Source organism: Plectropomus leopardus, chromosome 13, assembly GCF_026936395.1.
Source record: "Plectropomus leopardus strain MGB_pleo_1.0 chromosome 13, ASM2693639v1, whole genome shotgun sequence".
In the NCBI taxonomy this organism is placed as follows: Eukaryota; Metazoa; Chordata; class Actinopteri; order Perciformes; family Serranidae; genus Plectropomus; species Plectropomus leopardus.
In genome coordinates, this window is record NC_142188.1 from 28236648 (window position 1) to 28255242 (window position 18595).

The 18595-nt window shown below is 39.3% G+C and overlaps 1 protein-coding gene across 4 annotated transcripts in view; it reads left to right on the plus strand.

The window, feature by feature from the left end:
- Window positions 1-18595, plus strand: part of cfap46 (cilia and flagella associated protein 46) — a 75826-nt gene that overhangs the window by 2107 nt on the left and 55124 nt on the right. For 2 of the 4 annotated variants that reach the window (XM_088086680.1, XM_088086682.1), the window contains exons 3-17: window positions 1681-1812; window positions 2123-2187; window positions 3062-3226; window positions 4672-4795; window positions 5279-5373; window positions 6738-6872; window positions 7063-7162; window positions 7564-7662; window positions 8118-8308; window positions 9441-9666; window positions 10026-10143; window positions 13159-13288; window positions 13819-13943; window positions 14103-14221; window positions 18174-18286. In XM_088086680.1, the coding sequence (XP_087942806.1) occupies window positions 1681-1812; window positions 2123-2187; window positions 3062-3226; window positions 4672-4795; window positions 5279-5373; window positions 6738-6872; window positions 7063-7162; window positions 7564-7662; window positions 8118-8308; window positions 9441-9666; window positions 10026-10143; window positions 13159-13288; window positions 13819-13943; window positions 14103-14221; window positions 18174-18286 (1937 nt within the window). Of the gene's footprint in view, window positions 1-1680; window positions 1813-2122; window positions 2188-3061; window positions 3227-4671; window positions 4796-5278; window positions 5374-6734; window positions 6873-7062; window positions 7163-7563; window positions 7663-8117; window positions 8309-9440; window positions 9667-10025; window positions 10144-13158; window positions 13289-13818; window positions 13944-14102; window positions 14222-18173; window positions 18287-18595 lie in introns of all 4 variants that reach the window. The other 2 variants (XM_088086679.1, XM_088086681.1) reach the window with 1 other exon arrangement.

Here is an 18595-nt window from a genome sequence, read left to right on the forward strand (position 1 = left end):
CTGTACTGAATAGTCCAATAGAGATGAGTGAAACTTTGACATTTTCGAAAAATACAACAGATAGTTATGAATTCTCTCACTGGCTTCATATAGCACACATTGGTCTAATGATGTCATCGGAGTCAGCCTGATGCCAAAATCCTCTGTTTGAAAGATTGATATGAGACAACGCAATGCTCTGAATGTGCCTGCAACCTCGCCTCCCTAGCGCTGTGAGGAGTGTTTTCATGTTGTGAGGAGTTCATGACTGCTGAGATGTCGCATAAGACATGACGCTTCAAGCGTTCTCCAAAAATGAAAGATTCACATCTGTCTGTGAAAAATGTGGAGCTCATTTATATCAGTAAACGCCTGCTACTGGGATGATATGTATGACTCTTCTTCTGTGGAAGTTCTGGAATTATCACTGACGTTATTGGCATAAAAAGAGGATTTATTTGGTTTGACATAAAGTAGGAATTAGATCCTTTTGGGATTGTTCATTGATCAACTGCACTGGAAATAAAAACCTCTGCAGGACCCCCTCTACCAGAGGAGCCAAATCACACATTTCATGATGTCACTGTTTTCGTACAGTACCTTCAGTTAGCTAAATTTGGCTATTCTCCCAATCGGGGATGATAATGAATATTCACTAATGTAGACAGAACTTTCCCGGGGCAAGGGAAACATATTTGAATAATGAAACACAGTGATATTCCATAATGTGATTTGTTCTTTATATCATACAACAAGTTTTTCTCAGTGCAAATGCAGCATGGCTTGAAGTCTGGGGCTTATTTGAATACTGAATCAGTCCCCATCCTCAGCAGAACCGCACCACAAAATTCTTCAGTTTTCTCAAGAAGCCTGAATATTTCTGTTGCACAAAGACATGTTCTAACACACTGATATACATTTGTGTTAAATTAACTTTTTCTAAGATCTTCCAGCTTGAGAAAAAATTTAGTACTTAATGATGACACAAATACACTCTACTTGGAGTACATTGCTAATGTGGACAGATTGTGAAGTAAATTGCAAACCATGAGACTCATTTACACACTTTATGGGTGCCTGAGAGCTCACCGGCTGCATGTAGATAAGTGTAGATTGTGGTGCATATCCATGTAGGAATATGGATTTGTTTTGTATGCTTTCTTATTTTTATTTATTTGTTCTTTTCTTTTGTTTTGTTCTACTTGTACTTTTTTCCCCCTTAGAATAACTTTTGCAATTTTATTTATGTAATTTGTAATTATTATTATTATTTAGTGATTTTTTTGTTATATATACACATGTGTAAGAGACTATAGGTAACATTTTAGGTGGAAAAAAGTTAAATAAAATATTATTTAAAAAAAAGATAACACAAATAAAAGCTGACGCTATACGAAATATCTATCACAGGATTATCTCCCCCCTAACAGTTCCTTGAATAAGATGTGTGAATTTATTTAACAAGTAGCAAGGGACAGTAAATACCACTATTCTAGTGACATACTCAATGGCAGCAGCCTGCAATTAGGATACGTTTTTGTCATCCGTGAAATAAATGTGCATCCCACATACATTAAGCCATTTCTGAATTGTATTAATAATGCATCAAGCCTAGACAAATGCTGTTGACACAACTGCAGATTATGTTAAAATATTCATTTAGTTTGGCCTTTGTGCGTCTTCTTTTTCTGTGTTTTTCAGCTGGGTTGTTTGGAGATAAGCACAGCGTGTCTAAAGATGTACTTTGAAGGGAATCCGCCGGCTAATCAATTTTTGTGTCGAGCCTACCTCTGCCAGGGCCAGCTGAAGTCTCCGCCGGCCACTGGGACTGTGGTGAGGACAGTAAATTGGACACATCTCCTCAGGGGGGCGTTGTGTGTACTTGTGTGTCTTTGCCAGTGAGACACACAGTTACTGTAGAGATATACTATACTTATTTGCACTAAAAGCGGGTGTACTTGCTTTGTAAACCACTTTCACAAGTGATTCTTTAATTGCTCTGTCTTTTCTCAGTTGAGTGCAAGTTTTTCTTGGTATTTTATCAAACTGCGGCCTTTATTGAAGAGTTGGTTTGTCTCCTTTTTGTATATTTGAATGATGTGACAAGGTCTCGCTTCCCCTTTTCCATTATTTACTATTTTAGGAAGACTTTGAAGAGGCGGTGCTGTATTTTCTTAAAGCAATTGAAATTTCAAAGCAAGAACCAAGGTATGTAACCCCTCAGAAGTGCCATTAGCTTTGTTCTAACAGTGTCAAGAAAGTTGACCAATTTATTCCATGTACACTTAATCATCTCTGATAGGTTACACCTGTAAAAACACGTAATTAAAATGAAATATTCACAGCGGGGGAATGTTTTTTAGATATGATAGGTCATCAAGGTTCAGTCTGCTGCATAAAATATATGCTGCAACATGAAGGTTTGATTTGCAAAAAACATTGTTGAAACATAACATGATTCTTCATGCTTCACCCTGACCCAGTATTCACAAGCGGATGATATTCGGCATGCTTTCTTTTAACTTTCAGCAGCCGAGTGGAGGTATCTGTGAGCGGAGAGAAAAGGATGATAAATATAGATGTAATAATAGAAATTGAGAAAGTTCACTTGTTCTTTGCTCTGAGAGATGTGTTGGGAGATAGTGGCTTAGCATTTGCAAGCAATCAGTACTGAATTCCTCTTCTAATGAACTCATAACCTGTCAATAAAAAGGGCTGAATGAGCAATCTCAATTAACACCAAAGGGAATACATATCTAATACATCCAGCCCAGACTAATGCACAACATACTCTCTGGTGAATAAATTAGCTGCACTCAAACAGTCTGTTCACACAATTTGCTCTAAAACAGCGCCTCAGATTCATAAATTTCCCTCATTTTTACATAGAAAGGCTTATATGGTATGCTCTCCGGAGGCTCATTGGACAATAGTTAATCCACACACATTTGCAATTCACAGAGACCCTCCATACAGAGTTGACACTGAATTGAGTTGTGCTAAGGGATGAAATGGTTTGCATGTGCATCATATAAATAATTCAGCGCTCTCCGCCAACCGATTTTGCATTTGTTTCTTACAGATGCTTCTTCATGGTGTTCAATGCGTCAGTGCTGTACTTCCAGACAGTGCGTCCTCTGCTGCAGCCGGGGCGGTGCCTCCACCTCGTCCCCTCCCTCAGGCAGGTGGTCCAGAGTCTGGAGGAGGTGGTGGACCAAGACTACAGCTGGAGGGCTGAACTCATGATGCAAGTGACCCCGCAAATGCTCTCTTAGTTCTCTTTCATGAATAAGCAGTCCTGATTCTGTCCACTCTCATGCTGGAGTCATGGGGATGACACACAGAGATAATTACCAGCAGTTCATTTGTGACCACAGCTCTCTGGTCCCCGAGTTAATTTCTTGCCTTATTTTCCTCAGTGGAGTAAAGAATTGTTTTAAAATTTGACCTAAAGTAAGCTGTTGTATCATATTCTCCCATGACACCTTAAGCTCAAATGTTCATTATCTTTGTCGCAGGGGACAAAATGTCCCATTTATTTATGGTGTGATGCCAGTGATACAGCCAGCCAAGTTATCAAAGGGAACATCACCACCATTTATATGGATTTCCAAAAAGCTCTGATGTTAAATATGGTTGATTGAAGAAATACATTTCTCAGTGTATGCTGTATTGAGAGAAAGCTCAGTTCACAGCCGCAAAATCTGTTCTTCCAAGCTATCATTCAGTGTGACTGTAGGTGGGTTTCCATAACCCTCAAATTGCGCAAATTGAAATGGTGAGTTTGAGATGCGCCCAATGGAAACACCTCAAATTAATTAAAAAAAACCCAAACTCCCATTTGTTACTTTTTTTTTTTTTGGCTTGCATGAGGTGGTATTTCAGGCGATTCGAAAAAGCCATATTTCCCAAAAATGCAATGACAACACCTTCTTTGCTCGTATAGGTCACATGATGCTATGGCTATGTACTTGTCGGTAGGAACTGGCTCCCTCATGATGCAGCCGGCGCTACAAGAGGTGTTATTGCATTGCATAACTCTTCAAAAGTTGAGCGGACCGTTCGAAAGTTTTGAATTCCTCTGTGAAATCGTGGACCATCACCTGGGCTGTCCCCACGTAAAAGGGGCTCACCTTTCCATTATCGCTCGAAATCACGCCTTCTTGTCCTTGGAATGTAAATAATGATAGCTAGTGCAGTGGCTGCAATAGAAATAAACCTCCAGCGCCATGCTTTTTGGAATGTTATCGCCAGAGGAGAAGTCGCATAACGTCACATAGTGGAAACGCATTTGTTTTGCAATTGTGTTTTATCGACTTTTTGAAAATATTGCTTGATTTTTGTGCAAATCTGTAATGGAAACCTGCCTGTTGATGTATTTGGAGGCAAGGAAGAAGCACATGCTTAGAAAGTGCGCTTAGCTTTGAAGCCAGTTTTCATAGGGACTAATCTATGGAAACACAAACAAATCTGAAACGTTATAAGACTCATAAAGAGAGCTATTATATTAGATTGCATTGGATGTACAGTATCTACGATTATAAACAGTACTAAACATGGAACAGCATTGTGCTGTGGAGACTGCTGTAGAAAAACTCACATAACCAGTGTCCATATGCTGTGGAAATATCCCAATAACCGTTTCAAAACACTCTTCCTCCCCAGTCTCATTTGCCTTCTGTTTCTATTTAGGCACCTTATCAAATGTCTTGTGGACTCGGAGAAAACAGAAGACGCTGCAAGTTTCGCCAAAGTTACAGAAGAATTCATTAAGTCATACAGCCCACACCTTTATCCAAGACTCTTTACATTACTGGTAAACGGCATTTCTTTTTGACTTACTAAAATCTTTTTTGGATGTATGTTTTAAGACTTTTATAGTAGCATTTATTGGGGGAGTTTACATATCCAATGACATGCATGTCTCTCCATTTTTTAAAAATTAAATAGGAAAATCAGCTTTGTTCTAACTTTTGTGGCACACATTTTAAGTCTTTTTTATCCAAAAACTCACTAAAGAACATTTCCATTTTTGATCTGTCTGAATACCTAAAAATCACCAAATCTATAAATACATACCCCATAACCCTGACTAAATCTTTACATTAACTCTGACTCTAGATTTAACCTATTCCTAACCTGAGTTTATGTATAAAATCCATAACTAGCCTTGACACTGGCTATGTGTGGACCACTTTTCGTGCAGTTGATTAAGCTTAATATAAAGTAGAGACATTTAAAAGAAAACATTTTGGAACCATAAACAAAGAAATCTCTACCTTTACTCTTCTCTTCCAAGGTACAACACAAGCTGATGGAGAGTGATGTCCTCACTGAAATGAGCAGGCAGTGTACCACCCTGGAAGTCATTTACAAAATGCAGCAATTTAAACAGTAAGGAAACCCTCTGTGTGACATTAAAGTAAAGGTTGATATCCTTCTGCTGTGAAGTTACTGCAGGATTTGTTTTGCATAAAGTATTTCTGTTCTGTCATGATGAAAGCAAACCCCATCCATCTGCACTTAAGATTAAAACATTGTAGCTGTAATTAAAGAAACAGCCTTTGATCTGCTTTAATTATGAAGGCAAGAATATGCATCGATTGATTTTTTTGTTGTTGTTTGTTTTTAAAATTCTCCCTTCTTGCACTAGAAGCAAGTTTAGTCGTAACCTTTACATCATAACCTTATTAATGGTCAGTGATGATTTGTTAAATTGCCATTCTTTATTTGTAACCTGCAGAGTGTATGTTTTGTTTTGGTTTTTTTTTTATATGCGGCATGTTTGCTTAAGCTGTAGGATTTACAGAGGGATATTGATGCATTTTTGATCCTGAAGGTTGAATGCTTTCAGCTAACTTCGAAGCTCTTCAAACTTGATCCACTGGCTCTTAGCTTAGCCTGTGGCACCCTACAGTGTGCAAGCTTATGTAGCTGCCTGGTACATTAATGGTATAGTGCCATGGCTTCTGGTGTGGCGCACTACAAACCCAGTCCCAGCCCCCACCCTCTCTCTGCAGACAACATGTCAGAGCGCCTTATGGCTCTTCATCTCAGCTTTAAACACTGGAGGCATGATTCGGTGTGACCTCGCCATCGTCTGCATCGTATAGGTTATTTTGCCACAGGTTAAGGCACTGTTTGGTGTGAGTATCTTAAGGGGCAAACTAAATTATGGTTGCATGCGTTCTCTTAGAAGCATTGATGTATGTATATTAACCCTTTAAACCTGAGCAAATTGGTTTGATTTCTGAGTAAGGCAATGAGAAACTTAAGAAGAAATGACCCAAAAATTAGCAAAAAGAAAGAAAGAAAATTACCTGAAAATCAGACGAAAAAAAAAGTTAAAAACATGCAAACAAACCAGAAAATGACTATATATATATTCTGTAACATATTTTGAATATAATAAATACATTTAGGGCATATTAGGGCAGTCAAATGATGCATTAATTACAGACCTTAATCACATTGTGATTAACACGTTTACACTAACAGCCCTACTTTTTTGGATCATTTTTTAAAATATTCTCTCTCTGTCTCTGTCCTTGCAGGTATTTTCTTATTACTTTTTACCAATTTCTTGCATTTTGCTCATTGGCTTTTTCTGATGTTTTTGAAGAAAATTAAACCTTTTTGCTCAGATTACTTGTGAAAGGCACCTGAATGCAGCACAAGAAAAACTGATGTCTATCCAGGTTTCAAGGGGTTAACGTACATAGACAGTTTTTTAAAATTTGTATTCGTGTTTGCAGCAGGCTGGAAGACATAAATGAGGATGAGCCAACCAAAGAGGAGCTTGTGCAGATATTTCACCTCCTGTTAGAATGTACCAAAGCATCTGCCTCCTCCAGTCCTCTTCAGAGCCCAATGCCCATCCAACCAGCCGACAGGTCTGTGACCCAAAGTGTCCTAAACAAATATCCTACCCATCAAGCTTACCTTTGTTGCTCCCTTTCCTCCTACTAAAACTCTCCGCTACCAGTAAACCACATATGGATATCCCAAGGGCAGTACATGGCTCAGATTACTGTACTGACGTGTTGTGGACTGTATAAATTATGTTTTATCTGGGATTTGCAGAGTTGCCTTCCTCCTGGAGTTGGCTCTGCTGGCCTTGCAAGTGAAGCATCAGGAAGTAGCAGTCGAATGTCTGAAAGAGCTAAAGTCGGCGCGAGGGGCTGTGAGTGTCCGATATTCTCTTAAAACCTCAGGCAGCAGCGTGGCTCCATGCTGTAACTGTACATAAACATGCAAATTTATGCATGGAATTTGACATCCCCTCTTAAGTAGCCACTTGACAATAGATGAGATTAATTAGCTGAGCTCATGCCCTAGAGCTAAGGAGACTGCTGTACGTTTGATTCCTTTCAGCAATGTAGATTTTTTTTTATGTCGTTTTTATTCATGAATGTGCCATTTTGCTCTTATACACTTTGTGAATTAAGTGAAAGGATAACGGAATTTTAAACACTGCTTGTGTAAGAACTTTTGGCATAATATATGAGTGCTTATTTGTTGATGCGTCATCCTGTCCTCCATGCACTGCCTTAAGATGACTCTTAAAATCACGTGTCTTTTCAGAGTATTGGCCAGCACATAATAATGGAATGCGTCAACTGTGAAATCAGCCTCCTGAAGAGAGACGTGAAGATGAATGACTATTCCAAAGCCGGTGTTGAGGTGCTCGATCATATGTCTGAATTATCAGCCACGTGTTTCTTCCCCGTGTTATGCAGGCAGTGGATCCATTGTCAGGGTCTTGATTAAATCATATTTTCTGTAATCTCATTCTTTGTTTAAGGGTAGTGAATCCAGAAATCCCCCTTATTTGAATAGGTGTCCCTGCCTATGAAGTGCTTTATCAGTTCGAGTTTCAGTAAAGAAGTTTAATTATCAGAAACCTGCAATCGCCCCAATATATTTCAAGTTTTACCTCTCTGACAAGAAAAACAATTCTTGAGGGAGGTAGGATCATGTAATCTCATTTTGTACCATTTAATATTTTGCTGTGAAACCTGTCAGGTTAAAAAAAATTGGCACCAAATATTCAATCCGAGTATACTTGCCAAATGATAGAAGTGTTATGCTGTCACTGCTACAGGAGAGACTTTCAATCTGTAGTTGTTATCCCACAGGCCCGGCTGAGGGAGATAGGCAAGCTGGATCAGTGGCTGCAGACTGCGGTGAGGGAGGGGGACCCTCAGGCCATGCAGGCAGTGTGTGCTACCCAGTGGAGCTTCTGTCTGCCCCTTTTGCAGCATAACCTCAGTAAACTCATCAAGACACCTCTGCTCAGGATGGCCCAAGTGCTGGAAGACATGCAAAGGTTTCCCAGTTTCTTGAAATTACATGGTGTATGTGTGAATATCTCTGGGCTTTCTGATTTGTTTTTATTGCTATGTTTGCACTTCACAGAACATATGTTTGGCTGGGCATGTTTTTGTTTTTCTTTTTTTGAGGTCAGGCGGATTGTATGATTTTTAGATTTGATGAGAAACATTATCAGAAGTGCAGTATATCTATACATTTTAGATTTGGATCAAGAAAAATTCTATGACTATATGCTGATTTATGATAAGAAATAGAGTGGCAGTGGCTCAGGAGCTAGAGCCAGTAGCTCAGGAGGTAGAGCGGCTCATCCACTAATCTTAAGGTCAATGATTTCATCCCCGGTTCCTTTCTTCCGCATGTGAAGTGTCCTTAGGCAAGATGCTGAACCCCAAAATGCCCCCGATGACTGTGCTAACGTAGTGTGGGTGCATGTGAATGATTGAATCATGAACAGGTGGCATCTTGTATGATAGCGTTGGCCAACAGTGTATGTATGTGTGTGTGAATGGGTGCATGCAGTATTTAGTATATACTGTTAGTAAATAGTATTTTTTAATTTTATATGTATATATATATTTTTATATGTGTGTGTGTTTGTGTGTGTGAGTGATGATGTGGCTGTATTTTTAGCGTGCAGGGATTCGGTCATATGATGGTTAACACCTCAGTACCACACATTACCTATCACACAGAGAGGTCAATACACACTAGTTTCAGCGCATCAAGAACATTTACAGAGCAAACAATACACCATTCTGTCACAATAAAAAAATTCTGAATATGTATATAAAATAAGTATAAATGAATAACTTTGACCAGCTTCTTAAATGCTAAGAGTTTTTACTGGTACGTCCATTTCACATGGAAAAAAAATTTAAAAAATTCTCGTTGACAATTTTTCTACGTCCAAACTTTTCACATCAGTGTGCATCTGATCGGAAAATTTTAATTATGGCAGCATCACACAATCATAAAATTAGTGAGCGCATATGCTACTGTGTGTGGGTGGGTTGGGGGGGGGGTATTTTGTTATCAGGCCTGCAGATTTTTTTATTCATGTTAAAGATTTTTTATTCATGTATAACACATTATTTCATGCTGGAAGTGTCTGTATGTTGTTTTCACAGTATGTTACTGGAGATGCGCTGTCAAGTCCACTCAGAGATGGCAGCAATTGAAGAAGAGGACGGGTGCCTTGAGGCCTCTTTGACTCACCTTCAGAAAGCCATGCTGCTGGATAACGGGACACAACAAGAACGCCTGTCATCAGCTCTCCGCCTCCTGCAGCTCAGAGGGACCCTTTACCAAATGCCCACCCGGATCGAGGATAAAGCCGCTATGCTTATGCAGCAGGTTTGTAGCCCATCTGTGTCAGACAGTCTAACATAACAAAATGAAATAGTTCTTCCAAACTTAATAAGGCAAGACCTTGATGCAAAATGCACTCAGCTTACTGACAGCAGTCATCAGTAGGCACAGTGAAGGAGAGGAACATCCCATCCCCCCTAGAACATAGCTGTTGTTTGATTTTGGGGTGTTTAAGTCAAATCACTGTAAAGGTTAACTTATTTTGTATGCCATAAGATAAAAATTCAGATTGTTTTTGTGTATGATGGTGAACTTAAATGCACACAGGAGTGTGCCTGCTTAGAGGATTGGAAGTCATGGCTACAAATTAATTCTGACATCCGACCCTTCCCTCTCTGCCTCAGGTCAGGGACATGCAGCCCCAAGACAGGACAGACTGTCGTCCCATCTTGGTTGCTGTGGGTCTCCTTTTGGCCCCTGACGATTTTCAGATGGTGCTGGATGCTGACAACACCTCCAAAAGTAAAGATGTCTCTTTCTCACTTTCAGTTTTTGCTAAAACACAATTACAATTGCTTTAAGGGAAACGCTGCTGATTTCAAACACCTTTGTATCATAACAATGTGGTTAGTATTTATAAATGAACTATGGTAAACTTTCCTCCATCTTACCAGCCCCTAGATCTCAAAGCTCATCTCTCAGATCTGCTGGATGAAGCATTTTGCACCACATAAAAGTGGATGAAGAGAGAGACCCACCCCCTCTCTCAACTAAAGGCCAAACTGATATAATGGTGAAACTAGGCAGTGCTGATTAAATATAAACCAAGATTCTGTTACTGTATTTCCTATTTCTCACCTACAATGTCTGTCAAAACATATTTTAAGTACACCATTTGGCAGGAAAACTAGAATTTGTTAACACGAATTGGTTGCCACTCTGTTTTCTGTATTGTAAAAACAGACGCTTAAAAAACCAAGATCAAACACTAAAACTGTTGCCTAAAATATCTTTTAAAATATATTTTGGTGTACTGTTTGGGTGCCATACGAGACTTTGCTAACAGGAAGTGGGGGCCACACTGTTTCCTGTTTTGTAGACACAAAGGGTGAAAGAAATGAGATTAAATGGTAAAACTAAGAAGTACAGATCAAATATAAACCAAGATTCTCTTACTATATTGACTTATTCTCACCAAAAATGTCTCCAGAAACACAATTTAAGTGCACCATTTGCCTGTTACTCCAGAATTTGTGAACAGAAAGCGGGCATCATGCTGTTTCCTGTGTCTCAAAGGGTAAAAAAATTGAGGTCAAACGGAAAAACCAAGCAGCGCAGATCAAACATTAACCAAGATTTCCTCGCTGTTTTACCTCTTTCCCATCTTAAATGTCTTCAATAACCTAATTTGGTGCACCATTTGGCTTTAACGTGAGAATTTGTGAACAGGAAGTGGGTGTCAGACTGTTTTCTGTATTTTAAAAACAGAGGTTAAAAAAAACTTTTTAAAACCAAGCACTGCTGATTAAATATGAACCAAGATTGTGTTACTGCGTTGCCTATTTTTCACCTACAATAACTTTAGAAAAGAGCAATGTTTAAATTACTCAAGATTGTTTGTATTTGCATCTTTCTACTGTATAGACAGCTCAGTTTAATGAAAACATCATCTTTCAGGCAGTGAGATACATCTTTAACACATCTCCCACTGCAAGAAGATATTCACTTGTAGATAAAGCTTAACACACACTTGATATTTACCGAGCCTTTTCCCCTTCTATGTGCACCTAGAATCACACATTTCATATAATTTTCATAAACTGACAGTTTATTGGCCTCAAAGAATATACCCAAGATACTCCTTAACTGGTAAAATGCACTTTTCTCCTGAAAGGGAGGAATGAGAAAACATGAGTATCTGACTGTTTTATGGCATCAAACGATGTTGGGGCAAGGACTGGTGGTTTTGTGCTCATTATACTTGAATTTAACATTCGGTCAACCGTAAAATGACCTTAGGCTTGTAATTTTATTCTTTTGATATAAGACCTGCTCTGCTCTGAGCCTCTGCTGAACCAGCTGCTCACTCCCACCTAGCTCTCTCTCTCTCTCTGTCTTTTTTTTAGCGATCTCAGCACTCACCGTGGTGGCTTTAGTACACAGCACACACAGGGTTTTTGTCATCTTCTTTGAGGTGTAATTCAGTGAGTCTTGTTGCATTAATGATAATAGGCATACAGATCAGGATATATTATAAATTACTAAGTTCATTCAGGAGTATTTCAGGGTAATTTCTTTTCTGTACTCAGTGATCTGAGACAAATCACCAGTTGCAGAATCCACATGAAAGGCAGTCTTCTGTGCTGATTGTGTAATGGGCTGCTCTGTCAGTAAAGCAGGCACTGATTACGAGCAGATTGCGAATGCAAACTGGATGAATGTCACCGTCTTATATGTAAATTTGCTTCTTGGTCATCAAGTCTGGACAGAAGGTCTTTGAGTGGCCGTGTAAAACTTTGTTGCCAAGTTTTGTAAAACTTCTCAGAGAATCTAGTATGTGTTCCAGTGTACTGTAGCTCACCGCAAAGCCCCATCGACTGTGTGTGTAGTGGATCATGCAGCAGAGGGGCCTGAAGTCAGGGAGTGCCTTTGATCTCAGACTTATTCCAGGCTCCTTGGTCCACAGCATCAAATGAACATTCAGTAGTCCTAATGACCCAGGAAAGTACTTGCCTCAGCCCTTTGACAGCTCCTCTTCCACTGCAGGCATGGGTTAAAAGCTTTGGTCTGTAGAGACACCTCTTGTTTTTGTCTATAAACCTCAAGCATTCCCTAGTTGACAACACTTAACCATTGTGTTCAGAGCTTCAAAGCCCGCACACCAAGAATCCCTCGAGACCAGGAGGTTTAATTAATTGTAGCATGTATTTTGCCACAATTTTGTATCATCCCACAGATGCTCATCATCGAGAGATGTGTGCATGAGAGTGCGTGCATTTGATTCCTCAGGGTGAGCACACAGGAACTGGAGCATTTTGCTTCTTTAAAACACTCCAGTCAAAGTCACAGACCTCTATTTATAATTCAGTCCATAAAACAGATGCTTGAATACCCCTGCTGCTTCAGAGAGATCTGAAAAAAAATCTGCAAGATGCTTCTTTGTTGTGTTTTTGGTCTTACCTGTCTAATCTGATTACGCTGTTGTCAGTGACATTCCTGTTTGACAGAGTTGGCAGTTTTGGAAATGGGCCGTTTACTGTTGAAGTCTTTTCCTTTTATGTACATGGAAGTGGCATAATAAGGCTATTTTTGTAACTCCCTCGAAAGGATTCTCACTATGTATATTTGTGCACATTTAGTCCATATTCTGTGAATAACAGACAATCATTTAGGCCCAAGGGATTGTGTAACAGAATGAGTTTTTGTTATACTTGCTGGAAAATTGTACTGATTCATTATTCAGAAAAAATGCAAAAGCTTCTCCAATAGCATTAATAAAGATCGACTTATGTATTCAGTCCTCCAACAATTGTCTAGTTCCCGTAGGCAGTCTTGGATCTGGACCAGTGGCTCAGCTCGCTGCAAAGGCTCAGCACCACTCTGCATCTGTACAGAAGGTGGAGGGACATCTGGCCAGACAAGGAGATGACACAGACAACACAGAAAGGTGTGTGTTTGTACATTTACATGCATTAATTGTGGTTATATGTGCATGTGTATGAATACAGGCGAAAGTCTGTCTTCTTGCCTGTGTAAAGTTTTAGTAATGACTTTTAGCTGTCTGCCCTCCCAGATACCCAGTTGGAAAATTACCTCTATAATCAGCCTTGGTGGATTTATTACTGTTTACTGTTACTGACTATTATATACTAATGAAAGTTTGATCTATATGTCCTCTCTGCAGTTAAAGATTTTGTTTGACTAAAGGAGTCTGCAACCTTCTATTACATCTCCTTATTCATATTGCATAGTTGAGTTCCTGTCTGCCAGTTTCATTACAGTAAAAAAGTATGCACATCAGAAATTGCCTGTTTAATGGTCAGGAGAGAGCATTCCCCAAAGGAGAAGTTTATTATTCACAACCCTGCTAACAAACAACCGTAGATCATATACAGTGTGTTTTTGTGCCGTTGCCCTGACCTCCACCTTTTAAAAACAAATCATCTTCAAGTGTTCTTTATTTCTTGGCTGCTCCAGGTTGAAGTTGTGGGCAACACTGGTGAAGACAGCCAGGAAACAGGAAGTTTGGGACGTGTGCCGAGCTGCTTGTCGATTCTGTTTGCTTTACGATGATGGGAGATGGAAGAGTTCCAAGACTGACGGTAAGATGATAAATGATCCTCAGACTGATGGTAAAAGAACAGAAGTATTCCTCTAATACTAGAATGCTGGGCATGAAGTTGTAGTAGTATAAACTCAAGGAGGGGAAGACTGGTTTAATTAATAGAAATCACATCACATGTTTTGTCAATTTGATCCAGACTGTAGAAATTCGGAAGAAGAAAACTCTGCAGAATGTCTTCACGGTTCCAATGAAAGCCAAGCCTGTGTGAGGGACCTGCTGCGCCTTTTAGCTGAAATCTGCTTCATCAGTGCTGAGGTGTGTGTTTAAGAACTCCTAATACACACACACACACACGCACGCACTTTGCATATGTTCTCACATTATTAATCCATGGTTTGACATTACTCCTACTATATGAATGCACTTGGTCTACTCAGTAGACTTTGGTCTGTAACATCATCCAACTGTATTTTTTTGTTGTTGTTTCATCATTTGATAATGTTGTAATCCTTAAGATTTTAGTCCTGGTTGTTGTGGCGACACCTATGCCTACCATGCAAACAGCAGTTTTACACTCTAGCAAACATTCCTTGAGCTTCTATTAGAATCTTTTTCAGAAAACCAACTGGTGCATCTATTTATAATGCAACCACACAAACTCACAATGTTTAAATAAAGAAGTCAGCCAATAAAAAATGCAACTGCGATCTCTTTTCACACAACAGCAGGACACAGTAAAAGGCGTTGGTTGTCTTGCTAAAGAGTTGTTTGTGTGCAGCCTGTCGCCTGCAGTTATTGATCAAACAGCTCACTGTGGGTGCTTCTTCTAGTTCCATTAGTGCAGTGTTGTTTGTTTTATAGACTATTTTTTGATGAATGATCATGGTCATCGCTAAGAATGGTGATGAATGAAAGTGGGGGAAAATAGGATTAAATCAGCAATTTTTATTTTTACAATTTTTTATTGATTTTTTTTATCCCTGAATTGATATAATTCAGATACAGAAGGGGTAAGAAGTTGGCAATTTTTGTTGCAATCGACAAGTGGCGTGACGTCTTACCTGTCTCAATAAAAAACAAAGCCAAAGCAGAAAACAGAAGAAAGGAGAGGAGAGGCGAGAAAGTAACTGAAGGTTCAAGGACACAAACTTTCACCTGTTCAAATAGCAACTCAAACTCAGCCGGCGTAGCACAAACTCCCTGCCAGATCAGCAAAATTTCTGTTGCTGCGGTTACACAGGTTAGACCCAGGCTGCTGCGAATCTGGGCACTGGGGTTAGCACTGGCTGAATTCAAGCTGCTACAGCTGTTACTAAGTCCATCCCCCGAGCTTCTGCTCACCCAGCGAATAGTCCTCTAATAGTGTGAAGAGGTAGAGGGACTACGGGGTTGGTTGTGATTACATTTTACCCATTTTTAAATACTGGCAACAAAAAAAGAGAATAATTGGGGGTCAATGTTGATATTGTAGCAGCCAATATAAATAAATCAGTGGACTTGCATAGCCCCTTCATTTTCTTCCAACCACTAAAAGTGCTTTGACAATTCATTTCACATTCACCACTTCACACAAACATTCATACACCGATAGTAAAGCCTTTGGGATCAATTTAGAGTACAGTATCTTGTCCAAGGGTAATTCTAAATATGGACTGAAGGTGCCTGGGATTAAACCAGTGATCTTCCAATTGGTGGGTTACTCTCTCCATCTCCTGAGTTCCAGCTGCCCTCTTTTCTCTGCAGTATATAATGCCACTAAAATATGTCAGAAAGACTGACGTGCAGTCTTTTTGGAATATGCCTCAGTCTGTACATGTGGATGGTGCAACTTTTTCCCATGGTCTAGCATTGAAAAGGTAAACAAAAAATCACAATAAAAAGTAATATTGCATGGGTATGGATGCAGAATCACTATACAAAAAAAAATCACAATATGTATCAAGTTGGCAGCCAAGTATTGTGACAATATCAAACCGGAAGATAAGCACATATTCCCAGCTCTAGTGATGCATTCGCTGTTTTCTTGTGGTTTCTGTACAATAAAAAATCACCAGAAAAGGATAGTAAGTAAGTAAGTAACAGTAACTTAACACAGCTCTGGTACTTTGTACAGAGTGTTGGTGAACAAGAGGCTGAAAAATGAAGCCAATACGAAAGTGCCAAAAACTGCATTTCATCTAGTGGCCACTTCAGGCTGACTCCAAAAAAAAAGAGTAAATCCCCATAGACACCCATGTTAAAATGTCCAACTTTACGGCAGAAATAAACATGATTACAGACTGGTACAAACAACAGTTTTGGTCTCTATAGCTAATTTAACATTCACGACATCTTTACATGGGGTATATGTTTTTCTAACTCACTCCTTTACATTTCACTAAGGCCAAAAATTACACATATTTATGCCACTTGAATGACAGTGTGTCTGCCATGCGTCACCACCATAGACTGTATATAAAGATGGATGACATGCCCCCACTTAACCCTGCTTTGCTTAAGTGAAGCTAAAATATCCTGTATACGACCTTTGCCGTCTTGCACTGGTAACATCATTCAGAGCTGGAGTCTGGAGTAGCGATATCTGCAATGGAGAAGTTCCTGCCAAAACACCTGTCTGACCAATTGCGAGCAGCACCATTGAATGCTAGCAGATGGACTGGCTGTCACAGCTGTCATTCATGATGGAAAATCCCCTTTTTGTATAATTTAATAACTCATTAAAACCAAACTTATCGTAAACACAAACCCTTGAACAAACATCAAGGTGATAAGAACTACCTTCAGTGTCAGAAACCACCTTTGGGAAAAATGTAATTGGTGTGTACTTTGATTTTTAAGTTTAGCCTATGTCCATTTACTGGAGGGGCTGGGCATTATGCCCTATACTACAGCCAGACACCAGGGGGCAATCCAGATGGAAAAGTTTGGGGCAGTTGTCATGTTGTCCATCTTTATATACAGTCTATGGTTACCACAGTCTCTGAGTCAATTCCACCCCTAGCTCCTACACAGCTCCAGCCTCTCTTTCAAATATGGTCACTTCTGACTCCAAAAATCCAAGATAGCATTGGGAAAAATGACAAATTTGAGGCTTTAAAACAGGAGTCCATAATCAATTGGTGCATGCATGAATTGTTTCCTTTTCAGCGTTTGAATGGAAGACTGTAATGGTTAAATCTGAATACAATGGATGGCATTTGCTGAAGAAAATGACAACCATAGATAAAAAAAACAAGGTTTGGTAGAATGAAAATCTTAAAAAATTATAACCAAGGGGGCATTACGACACATACAATGACTGGTGGATCTTCAAGGACCACAAACACATTTACTGGTTATTATCACAGCAGCCAGTTACACTCAATTTATCTTTCTCTTATTCGGCAGATCAGACACAAAACTCCCAGCTGTTTTGACTTTTCTTGTGTCTCTTTTCAGTTGATGCTAATGTGCATAATTTACCAAAAGCAGTCGAAAGCCTACAGTCACATTTTCTGGTCTACCAGCATTTTATTTCAAACTTTTTGGGTTCAGATGCAGATGTGTTGTACTGAGGTGTTCATATTCACAAAAACTACTCTATCTTAGATCATAGGAATATTCTATTTGATTTCTTCATCTTGAACTCTACTTTTGAAATATGAGATGAGGAACAAAGAGCAGCTCGCAGTCGTAAACATGCATTATGGGATTTATAACAAGCCTGTGAGGTAGGTGCTGATTGGTTGGAGTCAGAGATTGTTGTGCTGGTCTTATGAGCTTGTCTTATTGTGTAATCCCACTTCCCATCAAGCCTGCAGCACCAAGTCTTTATTAAGTCCATAGAGATGTTAACTTGACAGCACTTTGAAGAAAATGGAGACAACTATCCATAGCAACTGCATGACCTTGTCAAAACCAACTCACACTGTAGCCTCTATGCTTGCTCCTCTCATGTTCTCTCTCTTTGTTCCATGACGCGTGGGTATTCTTTTTTTTCTGAACTGGGTCATAATTCATTAATTTAAAAGCTACCTACCTCTCAGTCTGATGATGAAGACAGGTTCCTCTTGTCTTACCTGAATTGTCCGCCACTGGAGTAAAATGCTCACCAGTCACTTCTTTTTCTTTGATCTACCGTGGCTAAGCTTTAACGGCTGTAGAGAAACTGTCATTCGTATAGCGTGAGGTCTTCTCTTCTCCTTCTATTATGAAGTTATCAGAACAGGAAGTCAACGTTAATATTCTCTTTTGAAGTTGAGAAATGAATGTATTCTGTTTTGCTCAGGCCACCGTCCAAAAGCTGCTAACAGAGGGAGTGCAGCTTAACAGCCCTGCAGTCCCCACAATGGAAAGTAAGCTGTGTGTGTCTGAAGAGGATCCACAATGGGTTGTTTACAGGTAGAAACATAACATCCATGCACACATGCATCATAAAACTAGATTCTTTCATCTGTATCATATGTCTTTTGTCTTTCGTTATGTGTCTGCTTTATTATTTGCATATCACAGATTTAATTTATTCTCCATTCATTTTAAGTCCAAATCTGTAACATTATAAACGTTTACACTGTGCCACATCATGGTCATAACATGACCATTCCAATAAATTTATGTTGTATTTGTAATTATTAATAGCCATAGCAGCAGTATAAGCAATGAACAAGACCTCAGGAAACATTCTTCTAGAACATACTTTAAGTAGCTTTC